Here is a 24,328-nt window from a genome sequence, read left to right as displayed (position 1 = left end):
TAAGTACACTTTTATTTTGAAATTTGAATTATGTGGTACAATTTCGTATATTCTGGGATTCCCCCTCAAACACCCACCCCGCCCGACAGATTTTTCCCATTTTACTACAATAGTGTAGTCCTTCATTTGTTTCTAACTGTGTATTTCAATAAGTAAAAACAGCACAAAACAATACAATACATGATAACTGTAAAAATGTTGGATATTCACTGTACTTTTGAAAGTTTAACACATACCAGGTATTATAGATGAACCAGGGAGTGATAATGTCAAACTTATCTGGTGAATATTTTCGGAATATATTCGGAATGAGACTTTGTACATGTAGTCTCATCTCAAAAATCAGCTTCGCAGTCGAAGTTTGCAGATGTATGGAAATGCAACTCAGCCATGGCCTCCCCAGCTGCACACACACACCCTGCCTTGCCCTGCTCAGCTCTTCCTGAGAGGCTCCGGCCTCACATACATGAGGACTTGCTTCTCTGGTGTTTTTTTGTCTTTGGGTAAATTTCCAAAAAATTGACAGATTCTCCACACAGTTTGTTTTCCAAATCAAGTTCAAACTTTCTTGTCTCAAAATATCCTCACCTGATAAAACCCAGATCAATGAACAAAACTTCATTTTTGAAATTCAGAACACTCTTAACTGTTAAAAAAAAATCTGTTTACTTTGCAATGAATTTACTGTTTTTCTAATGTGTAGTAGCTTGAAATTATTATTTTCTTGGGGCAGTGTTGTTGCACTGTGAGTTAAGCCAGTGCCTGTGACCCTGGCATCCCACAGGAGTGTCAGTTTGCATGTCGGCTGTTACACTTCTGCTCCAGTGCCCTGCTCATGCACCTGGGAAGGTAGCAGAAGATGGCCCAGGTGCTTGGCCCCTGCCACTCACATGGGAAACCTAGATGGACTTCCTGGCCTCACACTGATACAGCTCTGGTTTTTGTAACCATTTTGGGAGTAACCAGTGCGTGGAATTTCCCTGTCTCTTCCTTTCTGCAATTATGCCTTTGAAATAAATAATAAATCTTTAAAGAAAATACAATTTTCTTTATATGTCACCTTTCCATCCCTAGTCTAAAATACTTGTACAAAAAGGTCATCTACAAGACACTACCATAACCAACCGCTGGCCTGATGTTCTGCAGCTGTGTGTCTCTGGCTGTAGCTTTCCACACCTCTGACATAACTGATTGCCATTTCTCAAGTCATTTTTAGCGTGAAGGACCATGATTTTTTTCGTATTTCTTCTCTCCACTTGCTTACAAACTATCCCAAGAATCTTATAACACCTGAGCCAAAAGTTATTGCCTTGGTGGAAAGTCTACTTTGTTAAAAGTAAAGCAAAGTATGTGTTGACCTTACAACTCAAAACAGCACTTAATAAGCATGGATAAGATTTATAGATTTTTTTGACCTGTTGGCAGTGACATATCTATTTTGTTGTCATGCTGAACACTGTATGTCAAGTAAATTCAAATCACTGTGAAAACTGAAGAATGAAGGAGAAAACAAATTTGGACGCTATGTTGCCAGATGGAGAACTGCACTGATATCCTATGCCACTAGATGGCGATATAAGTGCATCACATAAACATTGCCTTGCTTGGTCCAGCATTAAAATACTAATGATTGAGGCCAGAACAGGTTAATGCATTAGTTAAAGAAACAGAGTCAAACAGAATCAGGTGTTGGAATGTTAGCTAATACTCTGGATGTGTTCAGCAAACGGATGATTATTTAAAGAAAAGATTGTTATGTGGAAATCTGTTGTACTGCCGAGCACCTCTTCAAAGCTGATTCTTGGGACAAGAATAGGCTGTAAACACACGTGTTCCATCAAATATGTCTAAATCATCGGCTCCCTTCCATTTGGGGTTTTGTTTTTTCTTTCTTCTTCTTTTTTTAATAGCAGCTGTTTGGGATGGAGTGTGCCTTACATATATTATTCATCGATGAAGTACTCTATTCTTATCAGAAATGGGAGTCCAGAGACACTGGCCTTTGAGAGGGGGAAATAAATGGCTGACTTACTGGAAACCCTTGGCTGGGCCATTACTGACTGGCAGACCCAACTAGAAGCATTTTTGTTAGTGGATTAGGTTGCCCTGGAAATGCCTTCCTGAAACTCTAATGATGCACTTAAGGGAGGCCTCTGGGACAGGAGTAAAATGTCTCTTAGCAGGCATGTCTTCCATGGGCTGAGTCCTCCTGGGACAGCATGGGGGAGGCGAGTAGGTCAGAGAAGACGCTGGGTAGGGAAACAGCCCCAGTGAAGGGTTGAAGGTGGCAATTTCTTACAGGTAAGCCCAGCTAGTGATTTACCGTTGCAGACTATGGGTGTCCTTTGGGCGCCAGCGCTTTGCGTATGCATTCCGAGAAGTATCATTAATTTCAAGAGTGATTTGTGTGTGCATCTGTTTACTGTGGTCGTGGTAGAGGGAGGAAGGGAAGAGAAAGGAAGGAGATTTGTGTGAAGAAGGTTCTCATCAAGGGATTTAAGACAAATCCCTTGAATACTGGGTTCATTCTTATAATCTTTAAAACCAACCAATAAACAGACAAGCTTTAGAGAGGGGACATTTGCTTTTTAGTTGAAAACGGTTTGTCGATTTTCCAAATTAAAACACACACACACACGCACACACACACACACACGCACACACACACACACACACGTGTTTATCTGATCAAGGCTGCGGGAGTTTGGGTTGGGAGTGCGGGGTGGTGGTGAGAAAGGGCCTTGGGAACTCCACCACCCCGGACAACAGGGAAGTGGCAGCGTCCCCACCCCTAGCCCAGGACGAGCCCGGGAGTCGCGTGCCCCCCGCCGAGCACCGCATCCCCTTGTGGTCCTGGCAACCTGTCACCGACGAGGACGTGAGGAGGATGGAGCTGCCTCCGCTTTCTCCAAGCCGTATTCCTTTAAGATGATGTAATAGTCATTTCCCTGGATGGTTTCTTGCCTGCACTGCTGAAACAACAGCATCCGAACTGCACTGGGAACTGTGGAACCGCCCAGCTCCGCCGCCGGAGAGGCTGAAGCCCCGAGCCCCCAGCGGCGTCGCTGCGCCTGGCGGCCTCCGGCTCCACCGGCTCCTGCCTGGCCGGGACCATGGGAGTCCGCTCGCCCCTGCCGGCAGGTGGGATGGCTACCTGGGACCCCAGCAGGGCACACCTCTCTGTCCTGTTCCTGGGCTTTCTGAAAACCTTCTAATTCCTGGTACCCCCTGCAACTCTCCTCTGGTTTAAGGATCTTTTCTAAAGGTTTGGGATTTTTATGTATTTTTTTTTTTTTCCTGGAGAAGCTTCGGCCGAATATTTTCTTCTGCTTTGCTTCTTAAACTTAGCCTGTTTAACTTTTTTGTGACTTGTTTTAATTTGAACTTGAGAGAGAGCACATGCATACATACTATACACATCTGTATAAATAATATTTTATATATACTATTTTCTAAGCACATGTGTCTCTGGCACTTTTCATTGATACCTCTGTCCTTTACCTGTTTGGGATTTGACAAGATTCAGTCAGTGATCGCTGTGGATTCTGATTGCTTTGCCAATGCTTATTTCTTCTCTAGAATTGGGTCTTCATCACTCACCAAGGTAAGCTCCAAGACTCGGTGAATTTCCCGTACAGTTGACCAAATGATCCCATTAAGCGTCGAAAAATTGCATGTTGGATTTGAATGCATAATAAACAAATAGGGTTGTTTTTAATATGAATGGCTGGATCAAAGGATTGTGCCTAAAAACATATAGACTCAAAATAGCATGCGAGAAGCTGCAATTTAGTTGAGGAACAGCTGAAATCAGTAGTTCCAGGACTGCTTATGTAAAATAATCTCTCCCTCCATCTTTTCATCCCTTCCCTACCCCTTCCCCTTCCCCTCCCCTCTCCAGAGGTCTCTCTTTCTGACTCACTCTGGGTTTGGGGAAATAATGTATTCTCTTTTCCTTCCGAAGGACTTCAGAGTAACTGGGGACACTACCAGCCTTGCCTACTGAGCTTGATGGAAGATCGGATGCAGATGAGTCGATTCTACTCTGTGAAGTATTCGCTGCCATCAGCCTGGGCTTAAGCTACTTTTTCAGCACCAATTCACCTGTAGACACTTCTAAATTTTATTTTACTGGGAAAAAAAAGTCTGGGTGAAGAAGAGATCGCTTTTAAGAAGTTAGCCTCCTTCTCCCTCTACAAGTTGAGGCAAAAGACAAGGCTGTGACTCCAGTGGGCTGTATCTTTAAAACAAAATAGGAGAAGGAAAAGAAAGGGACAATGGCTCTTAGTGGAAACTGTAGTCGTTTTTACCCCCGGGAACAAGGAGCATCAGTTCCCAACTCCTTCCCTGAGGTCATAGAGCTGAATGTTGGGGGTCAAGTTTATTTCACTCGCCATTCTACATTGATAAGTATCCCTCACTCCCTCCTGTGGAAAATGTTTTCCCCAAAGAGGGACACGGCGAATGACCTAGCCAAAGACTCCAAGGGAAGGTTCTTTGTTGATAGAGATGGCTTCTTGTTCCGTTACATCCTGGACTATCTCAGGGACAGGCAGGTGGTCCTGCCTGATCACTTCCCAGAAAGGGGGAGACTGAAAAGGGAAGCAGAATACTTCCAGCTCCCAGACTTGGTCAAACTACTGACCCCTGACGACATCAAGCAAAGCCCAGAGGAGTTCTGCCACAGTGATTTTGAAGATGCCTCCCAAGGAAGTGACACTAGAATCTGTCCTTCCTCGCTGCTCCCTGCCGATCGCAAGTGGGGTTTCATTACTGTGGGTTACAGAGGATCCTGCACCCTGGGCAGAGAGGGCCAAGCAGATGCCAAGTTCCGGAGAGTTCCCAGAATTCTGGTTTGTGGAAGGATTTCCTTGGCAAAGGAAGTCTTCGGAGAAACTTTGAATGAAAGCAGGGACCCTGACCGAGCCCCGGAAAGATACACCTCCAGGTTTTATCTCAAGTTCAAGCATCTGGAAAGGGCTTTTGATATGTTGTCCGAGTGTGGATTCCACATGGTGGCCTGTAACTCATCGGTGACAGCATCTTTTGTCAACCAATATACAGATGACAAGATCTGGTCCAGTTATACAGAATATGTCTTCTACCGTAAGTGTGGAGGGTTCCATGTATTTTGCCTGTGTATCAGTCTCTTCACAGATGTTATGGCCTGCATGTTCTATTGAAATCTGACAAATACTCTTCAAGATTGTTGTGTCTCCTGAGGAGTAGCTAGACTATTAGAGGTTAGCATTCAGCTGTGATGGTTTTCCTAAGGCACCTTTTCTCTGTTTTTCCACTAGTCCCAGATTATTCAAAGTCTTCCACCATCACAAAAGACACATGAAAGTGATGTGGAGTGAAAGCAAGCATGTTGTGTCTTTTTGTTTGGTTGCTTTTGCTTTCTTTTTTTTTAATTGCCGGTTTTACTGAGTTATGGGGACAAGTTTATGATTGCAACTTGGTTTTTGGTCAATGGGAGTTTGGTAGACATGGGAAGTACTGATGACTATTCTTTTAGCTGAACAAAAAATCTGTTGGGCTTCTTGCTAAGAAATGCTTTCATCATGGACTTTGAGAACACCGGCGGATATTGTACACAATGATGTAGTCTTGGCTAGATGGCAGTACAGACTGCTGAACGGCCCCTTTCCTCTTCCCTGCCCCAACCCCCAGGTCTGAAATTTGCTTTTATGGGCTTTACAGATGTGCTATTGGAATCTTTAGCATTTTGTACTGAGACTGGAGTTGAGCTGCAGGCTTAATTAAGCTGAGCTTCATTTAAGATCCAAAAGGAAGTAGATCCTTGAGAATTGTCAGCCCTCTGCAAACACCTTCAGACAGCTGAGGGGAGAGTTACATATATAAAAGGAAACCAGAGTGAGGAAGAAAGAAACAATTATCCCATGGTGCCTTTTAAATAAGGGGTTCTAAGAGGTCAGTTCCCTTGTTTAACTAAGGCTTACGGTGCTGATTGCCTTGTTGTATGAAATGGCATTATTTTGAACTACAAATGATAAGCCATTGATCTTTGAAGGAAGAACAGTGTGTCAAGCTGTACTGTTTAGTGCTTGAGTTAATTGCTGATTTTCCCCTGACCTGGGAGTTGGGTAAGGTGAATTCCACCAGGAATATGCCTATTTCCAGTGTTAACATTTTCCCTATTCTTTTTTGTTAAACAAATCCAGAATTTGGGCCAAAAATGTCTTAAGTGTCTACAAGTGTAAGTGCTAATTTCTTAGACTATTTATCTGTACCTCCCCTCCTCCCCCCTTGCACATTTTTCCCCCTTTGGAGATTGTGCCAGGAGCCTTGGTGAAGAGGCCGGTGGGAAGTGGAACTGTGCTATACTGGGTTATCATGTGCTACATATTTAGAAGTGAAGACACATGGATTGCACAGATAGGAGAGCCTGTGGAGAAAAAAAAAAGTCAGCTGTCAGAGCAAGAGGATTGTAATGTGTGATAACAGACTTTATGTGGTCCAGTCACTCTATCTACAAGCTATATCATCCTTTATTCTGGAGCTTAATCAGCGGGCACTGCTTTCTTCCCGCTGGCCAATCTCCCATGAGCAGAGAGATAAGACACTGAGTTTTTTCAGCCTTCTATAAAGGAATCTGACACTACCTGTGATTCTGTGGAATAAATATCATCCCCAAACTTTTTGGAGGAAATAACATCCAGAGATAGTTAAAATATCTATTTATGATATTTTTGATGTTATCTGGCTTCTAAAATTTGAAAACAAAGCGTTCTAAGAAGCTGCTGCCAAACACATGAAAACACACAAGTCGAACCCCTAAAAGGACCGCTTTAATCACTTGCTCACTGAGACTCATGATGTATTCGTCTACCAGCTTAGTGGCATTTCTGTGTTCATCAAAGGCTCATCTGTCTAACACCGTGTGTCCTCTTTGGATTGCTCTGGAAAGGCTCTGTTCTAAGGTTATAATTGCTTCCTCGTTCATCGGGTTGCTGAGAGGTTTGCAGTGAGCAGTATGTGCTCAGTGTCTCCAAGGACAGGCTAGCACAAACGCACAGGGACTTCAGACCATCAGCACAGATCTTATCGATGACATACTTCTCCTTTGTACTCCACTTTCAGGGCTAAATGGTAACTCTTCCTCTGTCCTATGGCCAATAAAACTGACAGCTGGCTTTCTAGGGGGCAAAACAGCTTCCGTGCAGCTGCTTAGCCATAATTATTTAATTAGAAGCTGCCAACTGTGCCTATATAAGCATTAATTCATCAAGCTGTTGTGCTCGGGTTAATGGGCCGAAACCATGGGAGGTACGCTAAAGCAGGGAGTTGACTACATGCAAGGATGCTTTTCCCAGAGGAACTCAACTTCTTCCTGGTTTTAGGAGAGAAATATGTACACGAATACTCCTTAGAACTAAGGAATTAACTCTAAGCTGTCAGACTATCCTAATAACTCAAGAGTAATGCAATGTTAATTTGTCTAGGTCCATATTGCAATAAAAAATGAACAGTATGAAATTAGTGCATTTCATATGGTGGTTGGCAGTCATAGAGAGAGAACTTCTCTTTTGATTTGCCTAAGTTTCTTTCAAAATTTCCAGAAGAAACCTGGGAGATCAAAATCCAACTGTTAATTATTAACATATTAGATTTTTAACCTCATTTAAATTTTATTATGGACCTAGATTTGGTTGTCAACCTCATTAATACAGAACTACATGCAATTAAAAAGGCAATGGGTTCTGAAGAATTTAAGGTGGAGGTAAGTAATGCTTTTGTGTACAGCACTTTCACACCAAAATATCATATGTAAGATATTATGAATTATAATTTGTTTAACAACACCAGAACATTTAATATGAATGATGTGGGAACATAGAAAATAAACATCTACACTTGTTGTCATACAAACTGTTTTAGATAATGAGAAGGTACATTTTTCTAATTTCTGATCCAAGTGACTAATATGTCTCTTTTCAATTATTGTGCTGAAGGTGATACTGTTAAATTCAGATAACACCCTCTTGATTCATTTCTAAATGAAATGAGAGCACTGGAGTTTGGAAATGAGAAGTCCTGATTTTGAACCATATACTCAAAAACCATTCAACCATTTAGAAACAAAATAATAGGTGTATAGAAATAGCACCATCTTCTCATGTCTGAGAGAATGGAGAGATAGTTCTTGTTTGAAGAGCATTGGGCACATTTCCTTTAGTCGCATCATGAATGAGTTACTTCAGTTGATTGCCTGAAAGCCTGAGGATTCAAAAGCATTTTTCTTTAAAAATAAATAATGATAAAATGACCTTTAAGGAGTCTAACTCACACGACACTTGTACAAATTTATGCACTGTGAATTGTGAGAATTGCAAACAAAAGGGACACCAAGTCATTTTTTTTAAAGATTTATTTATTTTATTACAAAGTCAGATATACAGAGAGGAGGAGAGACAGAGAGGAAGATCTTCCGTCCGATGTTTCACTCCCCAAGTGAGTGCAACGGCCGGTGCTGTGCCAATCCGATGCCGGGAACCAGGAACCTCTTCCGGGTCTCCCACGCAGGTGCAGGGTCCCAAATTTTTGGGCTGTCCTCGACTGCCTTCCCAGGCCACAAGCAGGGAGCTGGATGGAAGTGGAGCTGCCGGGATTAGAACCGGCGTCCACATGGGATCCCGGTGCGTTCAAGGCAAGGACTTTAGCCGCTAGGCCACTGTGCCGGGCCCACCAAGTCATTTTTAACACAAATTTATCTTTGTTGCTTCCACCTAGTACTTCCTAAAAAATTATTTTGCTTTAGAGTCGGAGTTACAGAGGAGAGAGAGAGAGAGAGAGAGAGAGAAACTCCCATTTGCTGTCCCCAGTGGCTGCAAGGGACAGAGCTGTACTGATCCTAAGATGAGGCCCAGGAGCTTCTTCTGAGTTTCTATCAGTGAAGGGACCTGAGGCCTTTACATCAAGTTATTTAAATTATTTTGATAGTTTATATACATCTTTAGGGCTGATGAGATAGGATATTAGTGAAAAGTAGATCAGAAAATTACTTCTGACTTAGATTTTTGTGTTGCAGTCAACTACTTTGATATGATTATGGCTAATGTGAATAAATTACTCTAACTTGACTTCCAAAGTTTCATTTGAAGGGTATGGGTGTGATTTTATAGGACAACAAGTGGAAATGCATCCATCCAAGATGATTCTAGTTCTTTTTCTCCTGGTTATTTGAAAGATACCATTCACAACCTAATTTTAGCACAACCAAAGAGATATGAGGTTGATGTATTCAAAAATTACTTTAGAAACACCATAACCCAAATGGTTATGTGTATGTGGTTTAGTCTCTTCCACCACCTACATCTCCTCTTTTTGTGACTTTCTGTTGTCCTTTCTTGTTATACGCTCTTTTTATTCTATTGAAGTCATTCCTGGTCTTGTTTTCTTTCTCCCCATGCCATAAGCAAAACTTGTTGACAGGAAAAATTGTGCTCTGTCATTGCACTTAGAATGCTTTCAAGGCCTGGTGTTATTTTTCCCAGTGGCATTGGTATATGGAAATGATTCTAATTGTTGCAGACCAAATAGGCTTTTACCCTGAAAGATGTGTTCTTAAGATTAGAAGCTCCTTTATTTCTAATTTTGAAAATCACAGTTTATGCATCAAGCGTCATCATGAAATCATTTTGACCCATGTGCAGGTAGACATCACATGGTGACAAGAATGCACCGTTTCTTATTTCTTTAAGATACTGTGCCCTCAGAATTTGGTGCAATAAAACAGTGACATGAGAATGTTACTATTTTAAAGTTTATTTTATCCTGTTTTTGATTCTATGTCAAATAAAGGAAGATAATCACATTAGTTTCTCTCTGAGCCTCTGTTATCACTGGACGAATTTGACAATATGACCAGCATATGAATAGAAAGTAGAGCAGTGATTCTGAGATCACCCTCCGATGGCCAGACTGTTGGACTGAGGCCTAATAAAAATGCCTTCCTGAAATTGATATGCTGGGGGGAGAGAGCAATTAAAAAATATTGGCAGGCTAAATCTCAATTTATGCATTATAACATACTATTGTTCTTTGCTTTGGTGTGTTATTACTGCCCCCCCAATACTGTAATTTATGACTGATAAGTCAGTGAAGTGTTTTTTTTTAATTATAGAACATGTTCAAGATTATTCAGATATAGAGACAATAGTATAATGAACACCTGTGTAGCCAACACCCAGCTCCAACAACGGCAGTTCTCAATACAGGGCCAATATTGTTTAATCTCTTCTCCTACTTACGTTCCCTCCTGTTTATACTGTTTTGGGTTGAAGCAAACCTTAGCTGTCATTCATTTCATTCTCACACAAATAGGAAATGAGTGTTTATATACTTAAAAATTAATACAATATAACATAAAAAATTAATATAATTTGTTATCCACAACTATCTACTCAGCGTTCAATCTTCCCTGATTCTCTCACAATTTTTTTCCTGAGGTTGACTTATTTTTATCAAGATTCAAATGAACATCCATTGTATTTGATTGCTATATTTCTTTACTATCCCTAGTTATGACTTAAAGAATATTGCCTATGCTCTAAGTGCAACAAAGCAGTAAAATGTATGTATTAGTTTCCTCTAATGCAAACCATATGTTCTTTCTGTCTCTCTCTTTCCCACTCTTTTTTTTAATTCATAGTTTATTTCAAAAAACTATGTTGTTGGCCATATCAAATATCCTATACTTTGGGTTTTATTTGTCATCTCTATTTTCAGTGAGGTGTCAGTAATATATTTTTCCTTATCGTCTTTTTCTGTTGACTTGTTAAGTCAAGAGCCTTGGTAAGATTCAGTTTCAGTATTTATGGCAAGAAATCATGATACACAGTACAAAGTGAGTTTTCAGTTTGCGTCAGTGTATGTGAAATGCAGTATTTTATGAGGCAAGGTAAAGAGATTTTTTTCATTAGATGTTTCTAATCACATCAATAAAAAGCAGTTTGGGACTATGCACTCTATAATAGAAGGTGATTGCTATGACAAAGTAAGTAATGAGAGAGGTCCCTAATTTCCATGCAACTAGTAGCCCAGAACTAGCTCATATCCCACTTTAATTCTTGTCATTGACCTGGGCTACCATGAGGAGTGCAGTGAGCCTCCCAAACTATGCACTGAGTCCTGTTGATGGTCAGCAGGAATTATTTGGCATTTGAAAAGTTCGCCTTCTGGCTATTCTAATTTTGTACTTTGAATTTTGGATTCTTTGAGCTGTTCTGAAGCTGCGCTGCATTCACCATCTGTGAGTTTCACAGGACATTATTTTCCTGCATTGCAATTCAGACAGTCACATGTCATACTTGCTTATTTACTTTCTCTTTAACTATAAGGTTTACGAACAAAGAACAGTGCCTTTTATGTTCATTATACCTGGTACAGTACCTAACACAAATGTAGATACTCCGTAATTTTTTTTATTATCTCCACATTTTTTCCTGTATCTGGGGTAGATACTCCATAATTTTTTTTAACAAAACAGAAAAAATTGCCTACTGCAATATTCTGTTATGACCATAGATGCTGCTTTCTTGAATGTACTAGTACATTGTCTTAGTAACTGAGAAGAACTGGAGCAATGATTCTGTGATTAGTGTTTTAAAGAATAATACTTTATTTCCTGGTTTTCACTGAGTGCCAAAAATTTTGCATAAAAGTTGGAATTCTCATTGAAAAGTGTTCTACTTGTAGCACCTACACAAAGATTCTAGCTCTACAGAACTGAGAAAAACACTTAGCAGCAATGAAGTCTCCTGGGATCTCCTTTTAGCTGATTTATCCAAGCAAGAGCAAATTGAAGGCTGGGTGGGGCTAAGCTTTAAGCAAAATCCCAGGAGGGACTCAGAATTCAGGAAAGTGCTGCAAAATTGATAAAATAGCCCCAGTAGGGAAAGAACTCTATTCCTATGAAAAGTATGCAGTGAGACTTTCCTTCTTGGTTCTGTTACTGCCCTATTATTCCACTCTCTCCCCCTTCTCTTCCTACGAGTGTAAAGGATCATCCTTGGATGACAGAATCAGTGTGATATGGTAGCTAAGAGCCTGAGATTTGGAGCCCAGATGAAAGTTGGCTATTTGCCAATGTAAACCTAGGCTTTAAGTTGAAGCTCAGCTTTTCTAAGCTGCTCCCAGTACAATCATTAGCGAATTATCTCACTTCCATGTTTTCACTGTCTTCCTGTGCAAAATGGAGAGAAAAGCAATTGTTGCTTCCTTGTAGGGTTTTTGTGAGGATCACAGCAGTTGACATACATGTTGTCAAAGCGGGTGCAGTAGCTAGCACCCAAACAGGGCTGAAGAAGTGTTCATAAATATGAGGAGTTCTGGCATCAATGAAACACATGCTTCCTTTCGGTGAATTACCTGTTTCTTTCTAATAGTCCTCTGGGCTACTGAATCCTGTCTGTCGTTCTATGCACTAAAAACAAAAACAAAAACACATCTAGAAATGCTGAAATGCTTTTCTAAAAGGAAATGTGTTCTAATTACATCTGAATAAACAGATGTAACCGCTTCAAAAGGTTTCCAGTTCTGGTATGTTTGCATCCCCTGGCTGCTCAATCATGGAAGTCATTAAGAGTGGTTTTTGTTTTGTTTTGTTTTTGTATTTTTTTCTCCTAACCTGGATTTCAACCTGTGCCTTTTCAAAACCCAAGAAAATATGTGGTGTGATTGTGAATTAAGAATGCAGGCAGTGGGGCCCTGCAGGATGGTTCAGCAGCTATAACCTCTCCATGCCTGGATCCCTTATGGTGCTGGTTTGTGTCCCAGCTGCTCCACTTTCCATCCAGCTCCCTGCTTCTGGTCTGGAAAAGCAGCAGAGGACGGTTGAAAACCCTGGAATCCTGCACCCATGTGGGAGACCCAGACAAAGCGCTTGGCTCTTGGCTTTGGATCAGCTTAGCTCTGGCCATTGCAGCTGCTTGGGGAGTGAACCAGTGGTTGGAAGATCTTTTTCTGTCTCTCCTTCTCTCTGTAGACTTGCCTTTCCAAAAAAAATAAATCAATCTTTAAAAAAAAAAAAAAAAGAATACAAGGTATTGTTGGCTGAGGTAGCACAGCAAGTTCAATTGCTGCTTGAGAGTCAGCTCTATACCCTGCTACTCCAATTCTGATTCAGCTTCCTGCTAATACATTTGAGAAAACAGCAGAAGATGACCCAAGTGCTTGGATTCCTGCCACTTTTGTAGAAGAATGGGATGGATTTGTGGACTCCTGGTTTTGGCTTGGCTCTGCCCTTGCAAATGTGGGCTTTTGGGGAATGGACCGGTATATGGAAGTTCTCTCCCTCTATGCCTCTCACTTACATAAAATACCTTTAGGGGTAATTAAAGAAAATTAGGAATATGATTTAAATTATACATTCAGTCACTTTAGAATTTTGGTGACCTTGTTTGAATCTTAGTCTAGAGGGTGTTCATCTTGGTGACAGAATGGTTACAGAGTATACCACTGGCAAGAGGATCATTTAAATTTGTTCTGGAAATGAAAAGAAAAAGACATTTTGCCTCCACTAAGAGTACATGTGCATTGTGCCTATGTAAAATGCTGGCATTCCAGGCAGTGGCTTTACCCGCTGTGCTACCATGCTGGACAAAGAAATATCCTTGCCTTGAGGTGGTTTTGCAGAGTTCTGAAAATAGTCTAAACAGAAAAAGAGCTGACCTACATACAAAATAAAACGAAGTTTTGTCAGGCATCATTGCTAATTTTCTTTGAGCTTAAACATTAAGTTACAACAGTTGTAGACATTTTGCTATGAATATATGCCTGCAAATTTGCACTGTAATACAAATGGAAATCAGAATTTCCCTGTGAAACAAAGGGATACCTATGTGGAGTTGTTCAGTTTTGACAAACAATAAAATAGAAAGTTGTTAATTCTTTTTTTAAAGATTTATTTATTTTTATTGGAAAGTCAGATATACAGAGAGGAGGAGAGACAGAGGGGAAGATCTTCTGTCTGCTGAGTAACTCCCCACATGGCCGCAATGGCCTAAGTTGAGCCGATATGAAGCCAGGAGCAAGAAGCTTCCCCTGGGTCTCCTACATGGGTGCAGGGTCCCAAGGCTTTGGGCCACACTCGATTGCTTTCCCAGGCTACAAGCAGAGAGCTGGAAGGGAGGTGGAGCAGCAGGGACACGAACTGGCATCCATATGGGATTCAGGCATGTGCAAGGTGAGGACTTTAGCTGCTAGGCTACCATGCTGGGCCCGAAAGTTGCTAATTCTTATTTGTTGAAATTATGCCCTAAAAATCTGTGGTTTTGTTGAGATATTTTGGATGGCTAGTCTTTGTGTCACAGAGATAGCTGATAATGTAATGTGTGAATATTATTAGGCATACTTCAGATTTGCAGAAATAGAATTTACTATTTATATATTTGAAAAGATTTTCCTGATTCACACTTAGTGAGGACCAGTATGAAATGAAGTGCATTTTCAATGGACTGTCCACTTAAGATGGGTAGAAAATTTTGTATCTCTATGCAAAGAGTTAGTATTCTGAATCACCAACGCTTCCTGTTAATGATTTTCTAGTACTTCTCTACAGTCTGCCAGGGAAGTGCTTAACAATCTGAACAGATTTCATTGATTTGGAACTTCAGGCACTTCACACTTCCCTTCATTTTCACCCTTCCACATGGACCAAAAAAAAAATGTAGTGAATGTATTCCTGTGTTCTAACACATTTTGACATCCTTTCATCAGAATTTGACTTTCTTTAACAGGCAGGTGGAGGTTGGTGTTAATTTTTTTGTTTGAGAGCTTTCTGGATACACCAGAGAATGCTAGGTACTGTGAACTCACACTGCTGTTTGCTTTGGTGTATGTCATGATGCCATGATTGACTCATAAACGTTGGAAATATTTAATGAAGACTTGCAATGCATGGATTCATCTGTGAGCAGAATCATATAGCCAGTATTCATGTGGGACTTATCATTGAGGAGGGATGAGTAAGTGGGAGCTTTTAATCTAGTATGATGTTGAAATATGATTTGGGAATAGAGAAGAAGCTTCTAAACTGAACCTTGTGTGTGAGGAAGCTTAACATAATCAGTAACAATGCTTACAAGAAGCTGTTTAAATTTTGAGTGTATTTGTTGATTTTAAGGTATAAGTTAGTTGATGAAATCATAAAAGTTATATCCTGGGATGGCTTTAAATAACTTTAAGATTAATAATATTAATGTAATTTCTCATTTAATTAGATTTTTCTAAATGATAGCTGTGTAAATAATGTAGTTCTTTCAGAAACTATCATCACCCCTTTTTTTTTTTAAAATTCTCCAGTTCTATTTTCCATGCAAAGCTTTTGCTTGTAGAAGTATATGTGCAAAATCAAAGTCCAAATGTTTGCTAGATGACAAGTAATTGATTTTATGGAACTTGGCAATTTCTCTCTAGGTTTTTTTTAAAAGATGCTCAGAATGATACACATTATTATTATTTTAAATTTAAAGATTACTGATTTACTTCATCAATTTTATAAACCCTAGGAGGTAACAAAAATATGACTTAAGCTATTTGGTCTCTGTTACCCAAATGGAAGACCTGAGTTGAGTTCCTGGCTTTGGCCTCTGGAATAGGGCCATTGCAAGCATTTGAGGAGTGAACAAATGAACAGAAGTTTCTCTCTCTCTCTCTCTCTCCTCCTCTCTCTCTCTCTCTCTCTCGGAGAAAAAGATAATGTGCATTTTTCATGAACTGTTTGAAGTCTGCCTAGTATAGTAGAAATGAATGAGAGAAAAAAGAGAAGGGTAATGCACACCTCCAGACAGAGGACTGAAATGTGGATGAAAAGTGGGGAGATAATTGGATAAACCATTTGAGCTCTCCAAACCTCAGGCATGTTGACTGTGTGGCAGCAGTAGCAGACCTTTGTGCTTGCATCATAGCGCCATGGAGTGAGAGGCAAATAGCATGATGGGTATGAGGTGCTAGTGTTGCTTGATTGGATGACTGCCACGGAAGCCAATTTTACCATAGCTTGAGTGTGCAACTAGAGAATGTCCTTAGATATGTACAACCAGAAAGAGATTTGTTGGGCATATTTTAGTCTCTCATATAATAATCATATACTTCTGGTATACAAGTACTGGCCAGATGGATAAAAGCAAATCCTTTGCAGAACCCTGGTAAACTGTAATGCTGGATGAAAGTTTCAAGTGTTATCTTTTATGCAAGACATGTATCAACTTAATTTATAAAATCAGAGCATCTTAGAAGAAGACGTGCCACATGATTTATAACTCAGTTTCTTCTTTTTGAATAGCCAGGCTTCCTAGGTATAAGTCAACATAAAACAACTTTAAAGTGGCACTGTTTTGACTGAAGTGAGAATTGGGGAGTTTACGGTATATCTCGTTTTCCACTTTCTCTTGGTTTTCTCCTGGTAGCCCTTGAGCACAGTTTCAAAAAAACTAGGGCTTTATGTAGCCATTTGAAAAAGTCTGTCCCAGATATTGTTAACAAATGGTAACTTTCCATCTTTTGAAAAGCTGGGTTTTTGCATTTTTGGTCAGGTTTTTAGCTGTGTGTTTATTTTTGTTTACTAATGTTTATTAATGCAAGCAATAGTTATTCATATTGAAAAGGGGGTGTACAATAGTTTTTATAATTGATTTGTGTATTTTTCAAAACCTGATAGTTTAGAATCCTTTTCCATATTGTGAAGTAAGTCTAAAGTGATTTTATTATTCTATCAGATAAATTATCTTTCCTTTCTCTGGTTAAAACTGTGCTTCTACCCTTATATAGATAATTAATTGTAATTAAAAAACTCTTTTGGAGTTGTTTGGGAATTATCTCTTATTCCAATCATATTCTCTATAAAAATAGCACTAGAAGTTTATTTTATGATAGTTATATTTTCAAATTTTTAAGCTCTGATTTTCCATGGTAATTTGCTTCTTTTTATGGGAAAATGATTATTTTCTTCAAGACAACCAGATGTACTGTAATAAAATAATTGCTATCTTAACTTGCTCCCGAAGCCCTTTTTGCATAAGATAGAAATAAAAATGTAGACATTTGGTGATTTGAGTATGTATTTACATACTGAGATGTTAGCAGTAATCAGAGCTATCCTCTGTTGAACACCAACTCATGTATCATGTAAATTGTTTTTTTATTTAATTTCCATGAGACCTCCAGCACCTGAAACTGGGGATAAGAGAGGATTAGCTTGTGCAGCTTAACTTTCAGTGACTGCTTCAGAATATTGGCAGGACAAAAAGCCAAGAATCACACGTCTGGCTGAAAGTATGAGAAGAGTTCACTGGTTTCTATGAAGAGCAATAAGGATGGACTGACTGAGATCCAGACTGACATTTGTGACAACCCTATCCAGCTACGGCAGTACATCACTCCCATGTTATATAACAAATGGTATGGAAAGGCATCCAACCCCGATTCCCTGACTCCGATGCTGGCATTCTTAACTGTCTTGCCATAGCACAGAGACCCACCAGCTGGCTATTCTGTCTTCTTCAGACTGCCAAAGCAGCTGTCTGAAGGAATCACTTCACAAGTTTGATTGAGAAGCCCACGTAAAGCCTCCAGCAAGGTGTGTGAATGCCAGAGTGCTCAAAATGGATAATTTTTCTTTCTCTTTCACCTTCAAATTTCAAGTCTTATAAATATGATTTTCCCATAATACAATTCTAAAAAAACTACAGCAGATTGGGCTGAAATTTGCAATTCTGTCCTCAGTTACTCACACAGAACTGTGGGATACAGTTTCATCTCCCAGAGATTCCTACATGACATTATTTTTAAGCATTTGATTTCCTAAGTACCACAGGGACAAAAAAAAAAGCATTAGATTTCTTAGTACAAAAAAGATGTTGGCAATTGTAAGTAAATAATGCATGTATTTGTGTGTGTGAGTGTGTGTGTGTGTTTAAAAATTGACAAGTGTGTTAGGAGTTTCCAGTTCTAGAATCAGTAGCAAGACTGAAATAGGTAAGGTAGTCTTCAACAGAATTAACTAGGCGGCCTACCAGGCAATCTTTGCCTCCAGAGAAAAAAGCACTTTTAGGCTTGAACCTGTGGCTTACCTGGAACTGTTATCATAAATCTTAAAGTATCTTGAAAACACACTTCTCTTCCAGCAGCTTGCCCATTTGATATTTAACAGAGTTATTTGGGAACATATTTGTGGCATATTTTATGTTAAGAACAATGTTCTATTACTTTGGAAGTTTAACTGTTAACAATAGGCAGGTTATAACCAAAAAACAAAGAAAATGAAGTTGTTTCAAAGCAGTTGACACTCTAAACATGTTTTCTTTCTTCATTTTCTTAAAATACAGCTTTGTAAAAAGTTAAGCTTTATTTACTTAGTTTGGAGGTCATGGTTGCAACGGCTGGGGCTAGGCCAGGCTAAAACTGGGAGCTCAGAGCTTCTCCCAAGTCTCCCATGTAGGTGCAGGGGCCCAAGTGCATGGGCAATCTGCTGCTGCTTTTCCAGGCGCGTGGTAGGGAGCTAGACTGAAAGCGGAGCAGCAGGAACTCAAACCAGCGTATATACGGGATGTTGGCATCACAGGCAGCAGCTTAACTAACTACACCACAATACCAGCCTCAGGGTTTTTTTTTCCCCTAATTTTAATGAAAAAGCCCAGAATTCTAAAGACATGAAAGTATAAGTTCTTGTTTTTGCTCATTTTTTAATGATTATTTAATCTTTTAACTACATACCTTCTCTGAAATGAATTATAGATGCCAGTGACTGAAGGCATATCCCCCAGGAAGCACTATGGCACTTTGTAACTATTAGAATGTTCTTTCTTTGGAATCCTTAGACCCATTAGGAAATAGTGATTATTTTCTCCATTTTACCTAGGAGAAAAGAGACAACTGAGACCTCAAAAGTCCTTACTAAGGTTTAGGCTCTAAGGATACAAACTGATGAACTACTGATGAACTAATATGTTTTTAGTATTTCAAACAATTATTGTAACGTACAAAGTATAATGTAAGAGTGTATTAAATAAAGTGATTCCTACTGTTTTTTAGTGAGCCAAGTATTAAAGATTCAGAGTTTGTCTGAAAAAATTTCTGCATCCTTTTGAATACATGATCATAGCTCACTTTTATGAGGGTGATGTTTTTCTTTGCCAGACTTTGCGGCAAGTATTTTATGCATAATTCATTTATTTGTGAGATTTTATTAAACAACTAGTATATGCCAAGTAGTGCTCTAAGCACTGAGGATTCAGCATGGCATAAGAAAAACATACTTTTCCTGTCTTTAAGAAGCTTATATTCTTTTTTTAAAGATTTATTTTATTTTTATTGGAAAGTCAGATATACAAAGAGGAGAAGAGACAGAGAGGAAGATTTTCTGTCCATTGATTCACTCCCCAAGTAACCACAATGGTTGATGCTGCCAGGATTAAAACCAATGCCCATATGGGATCCCAGCGAGTGCAGGGCGAAGACTTTAGCTGCTAGGCTACTGTGCTGGGCCCAAGGAGCTTATAATCTATGATGTGTGTGAGAGGCAGCAATGGATAATAGGAAAAATAAAGAAGTGGAATATAAATTGTGTCACAGGAATATGGGGAGAATCACTCTGGAGAATGAATCAGAATGGGGTTGGAGTGTGGGTTGTCCTTTTCCATAGCAGCCAGGGAAGTTTCACTGAGGTGATTATATTTAAATAAAAGCCTTTGGAGATGAATTTCAACTGTGTGACATCTGATAGCCCTTAGCAAGGCTGAGTAACTAGTAGAGAAACAGGGTGGGTAGTTGTGTAGCTGGAGCAGGTAGAGAAGGAAGAGGCTAGTAGGAAGTGTGGCCCAAGAGGTAACAGTGGGCGGATCATTCAGAGGTACGCAGTGTGGTTTTAATTTGGGGTGACACATGCAGCCAATTTTGAGTTTTCAGCAGATAAGTAACATGACTTTGCCTATTTTTAAAAGTGTCTACTTTTTGGTGTTGGAAATTTGACTTAAATTTTCACAACCTACTTGTTGTTTCTAAATCTGGATGCTGGTTTGAGGACAGACTGGTGGAGCCGCAGGATAGAGCAGGGCTGTCGCAGATCGCTGTTGGAATAATACAGGTAAAAGAAGGTTGTGACTCAAGATCAACTCAGCAGAAGTGCAAATGATGGCAATGTCTGGATTGCTCAAGTATTTTAAAGGCAGAAGCATCAGGAAATGCAAATGGCATAGTTGTGTTATACAATAGAAATAAAATGGGAAGGATGACTGTAAGATTTTTTTTTTTACCTCAAATAGCTTGGAAAAAATGGACTTTTTTTTTTTTTCCCAAAAACGGACTTAGTGCACAATAGGTAGACTAAGAAAGGGTAGAATTTAAGAGTAAACTTTAGTAGCTCAACATCTAGATGTTTTAAGCTGGAGATGCCTGTTGGGCATTAATGTAGATGTTGTAAGTAGGCAGTTGAATAGATGGGTCTATAATTGAAGGACAAATTTCAGAATTAAGATATAAAATCGGGCCTGGTGCAATAGTGTAGTGGTTAAAGTCCATGCCTTGTACGTGCCAGGATCCCCTGTGGGTGTTGGTTCTAATCCCGGCGGCCCTGCTTCCTATTCAGCTCACTGCTGGTGGCCTGGGAAAGCTGTCAAGGGTGGCCCAAGGCCTTGGGAACCTGCACCCACGTGGGAGACCCAGAAGAGCTCCTAGCTCCTGGCTTCGGATTGGCTCCTCTCCAGCCGTTGCAGCCGCTTGGGGAGTGAACCATCGGATGAAAGATCTTCCTCTCTGTATCTCCTCCACTCTGTATATATCCACCTTTCCAATAAAAATAAATAAATCTTTAAAAAAAGATATAAAATCAAGAGATGTCTGTGTGAAGGAAGTAATTAAATACAAAAAAGTAGGTAGGAGAAAATGAATCAAATCCTATCTTGCCGAAAGTGCGCATTCCTTGAGGACTGAAGTAATGCCTGTCGGGTGTACCAATGTGAATATTACTGGTGACTTTGAAAACAGAATTTTCTTGTGAACTGGCAAAATGAAAAGTCTCATTATAAGTTGTTTTGTACAAGTTATGAGTAAAACAACTGAGTAAGGTGAACATAGGCATTATTTTAAAGACATTTTGATGAAAGTGAAATATAGACACCAGCTTGTAGAACAGTAAATGAGAGCATGCTAAGCAGGGCTCTGGTGTTTTGTTTGTTTGTTTTGTTTTGTTTTTTGTTTTTAGTTGACAGGTCAATTTAAAGACAGAAGAAGAGACATTACCCTGTTGGGTCATGACACCAGCCCTGTGGGGCTTTGATAGAAAAATAGAATGTTTTTATGTTCTGAGGAAGGATTCAGTAGTTGGGGAAAAACAATTCAGGAGAGAAAAGAGATAACTGGGCTGATATCCTTGAATACATAGGAAGGAATGGAACTGAGTGAATTGTTTGTTATTTGTCATGAACTTTGCTTACCCACCATAATGGAGTAAATGTATATAGAATCAAATGTAGTAGGCACAGTATACAATAATTATATACTTATACATAAATGCACACATTCAGAAAACAGATATGAGGGGGAAATACTTGGTTTTGAAGATAAAAGGCAAGTCTGGAGGAAGGTGAATGAACTAGGGAAATGCATTTTTGACTGGAAGCATTGAGGACTCACTTGAAACAAGAGACCATATTTTAAATGAGTTCATTCAGAGAGGCTGTCCTATTTTCTTTAGGTTTGGGTGTAGGGAGGGAGTAAGCTTGTGTTTGATCTTAACCAGCAGACAAGAAGTTTTCTGCTGCTGAGGCATAGGAGTTGGGTACGTATGCAAAAGGATGCGCTAAACATTGAATTGAATCTGGGTAAGAAATTCAGTGAGGACATGAAGAGATGAAGGTGATTGAAGATTTCAAGGGAGAAAGGGATTTTCACAATCTAAGATGGAAAAAAAATGAGCTAAAAACCTGTGAGAAGATGATACCTATTCAAAGTTGAACTTACAGAGAATCTATTGAATGATCGGGATGTCATTCAACAGCGTCCTGATCCTGAATGACTACAGGAGAATGTAATTTATCATGAATGGATTATAAATATTCAAAGATCATCTGTGCAAGTATTCAAGGTCCCAAAAATTATTATTGTATCTTTACAATGATTGCTAACCTCATTTTAGAGAGGGAAAATGTGAGCCTAGTGTTGGTAAATCAATACAGGTGCTTCAAACTTGGAGCCAGTAATTCTGGGACTTGAATCTGGCTTGTGGGACTCATCTTAGTCACTGTGCAATGTGCCATAGTTGATTAAAAGGATCCAAGGGATTTTGCATGTTCAGTGTCATTTAGCTACCAAGTGTGTCATTCACCAATGTAGATTTATTAGTCATCAACTAAATTGTAGTACACTGGACTCTTGCGTGTTAAAGGGCTACAAAGATGAAATGTGTTATGTGGAATTACAGTTGAGAACTCATTTTTAGCTTCATACTAGTTTTGCCAGTATAAAAGAATTTGAATTATTACTTGAATATTTAATGTATCATGCTCTCATCATTTCATAAAAATTAGTAGAGATTAGAAAATAAAAGTGCCTATATCAGTGATAAGAGCCATATATCTCATAAATTCAATATAGCGGAGACAAATAAGGCATTTTTAGGCATGCTTATAGAAGCAGAAGTAGATATCATTAGATGTAGTCCAATTGAGGGTGGTTTTATTGTGAAGCAAAAATATTAGCTTAAAAATATGTTGGGGGGGGCTATATTTTAACAATGCCTTATTTAGAAGAAGGTATTATTAGGCATGGTATTGTTTTTTCTTTTCTGATTTTGGAATTCCATTTATATAATGTATAAATTTATGTTTTGATTTATGTAGCTAGACCTCTTTATATGTGAATCCAAGAAATATGGAAATGATGTCACTACTGGAAAGAAAATAGAGGTTAAAGTATTAATGAGCTGTAGAAATAACTGAAGGCATAGTCCTGAGAAAGTATTCAATTTTGTGTGGAATAGTCATGAAGGTTTTCCCTGACAATTCCTTTTTTAAAAAGTAAGGTTTGCTTATTTTCATCTACTTGAAAGGCAGAGAGAGAGGAGAGAGAATCTTCCATCCATGTGTTCAGTCACCAATTAACCATGACAGCCATGGCTAGATTAAACAGAAGCTGGGAGCCCAGAACTCCAACCGCATCTCCCATGTGGGTGACGGGGCCCTCACACTTGAGCCATCTTCCATTGCCTCCTGCGATGTGTTAGCAGTAAGCTGGGTCAGAAGCGGAGGAACTGGGATTTGAATCTGCACAAGCAGTGGCTTAATGTGCAGCACTTGACGTGGTCATTGTTAGGCAATATTGTCTAGAATGTGAAAAAATTTTCAGGCAGACAAAATAAGAAAGAATAATGTAGAAGAAGGGATGATCAGGCATGGAGATCAGGTTAAGTATGGCCTGTTCTCTCAATCCCAAGGCTGAAGTGTAAGGGCAGAGAGAAACAAAGGCTCTGCCTGAAAAACTGAGGACCCAGCTGACGGAGAAGGGCCTTATGGACTTCATGCTAGCAATGGAGAGATTTAGTAGGCACCTAGTAACACACAGCAATCTTATCAATACCTTGCCTCTGTTTGATACTAATTTAGTATTAGCAAAGTTCACATCACTGCTGTTTGGTGTTACATAACACTTCATGAGATCCAACTATAATGTATAATTTTTTGGGTTCAAGCTCATAAATTTCTTTTAACAAATGCCTGCTGAGTCTTCCTCTTTGTTCATTTATGTGATATTTTTACTTTGAAATGTTTATTTATTTATTTGAAAGCAGAGACAGAAAGAGAGATAGCTTCCATCTGCTGGTTCACAACACCAGGCCCAGCAGCCTGGGCTGTGCCTGGCGGGAGCTGGGAGCCAGGAGCTTCTTCCACAGCTCCTATATGGACATAAGCACTTGTATCAGCTTCCACTGCACAATCCCAGGCCATTAATAGAGAGCTGGATCAGAAATGGAATAAATAGGACTTGAACTGGTGTCCATGTGTGATGCCGATATTATAGGCAGTGGCTTTACCCACTATGCCATAATTCTGGCCCCTGATACATGGTTTTTTTTTTTTTTTTGAGTATTTTCTCCTTGCCAAATATGTTCTAAGTACTTGGTATTCAGGAGAAAACAAGTTTCTCTTAAAAAAATAAATTCTCTTTGAGAAATACTATTTCATAGTAATATTTTTTTCCTTGTCTGTGTTACATCTTTTTAATTAAGTTTTATTCTAGTGGAAGAGTCCATAGCATATATTTTTTAACCCTGTGTGTTGTAATAGCCCATGACAGCACTAATTTTTTTGAA

General features: G+C 39.4%; 1 protein-coding gene across 3 annotated transcripts in view; it reads left to right on the top strand.

Moving 5' to 3' along the window:
• Positions 1-2,982: 2,982 nt before the first annotated feature.
• The window catches only part of KCTD16 (potassium channel tetramerization domain containing 16), a 228,943-nt gene continuing 207,597 nt past the window's right edge, over positions 2,983-24,328 (top strand). Inside the window, exons 1-2 of one of the 3 annotated variants that reach the window (XM_058677739.1) lie at positions 2,983-3,141; positions 3,965-5,106. In XM_058677739.1, coding sequence (XP_058533722.1) covers positions 4,278-5,106 — 829 coding nt within the window. In that variant the 5' untranslated portion in view covers positions 2,983-3,141; positions 3,965-4,277. Of the gene's footprint in view, positions 3,605-3,964; positions 5,107-24,328 lie in introns of all 3 variants that reach the window. The other 2 variants (XM_058677738.1, XM_058677737.1) reach the window with 2 other exon arrangements.

This window comes from Ochotona princeps, chromosome 19 (assembly GCF_030435755.1).
Source record: "Ochotona princeps isolate mOchPri1 chromosome 19, mOchPri1.hap1, whole genome shotgun sequence".
NCBI classification, from domain to species: domain Eukaryota; kingdom Metazoa; phylum Chordata; class Mammalia; order Lagomorpha; family Ochotonidae; genus Ochotona; species Ochotona princeps.
Note: the sequence above shows the minus strand (reverse complement) of the source record. Positions and strands in the feature narration are given on the sequence as shown.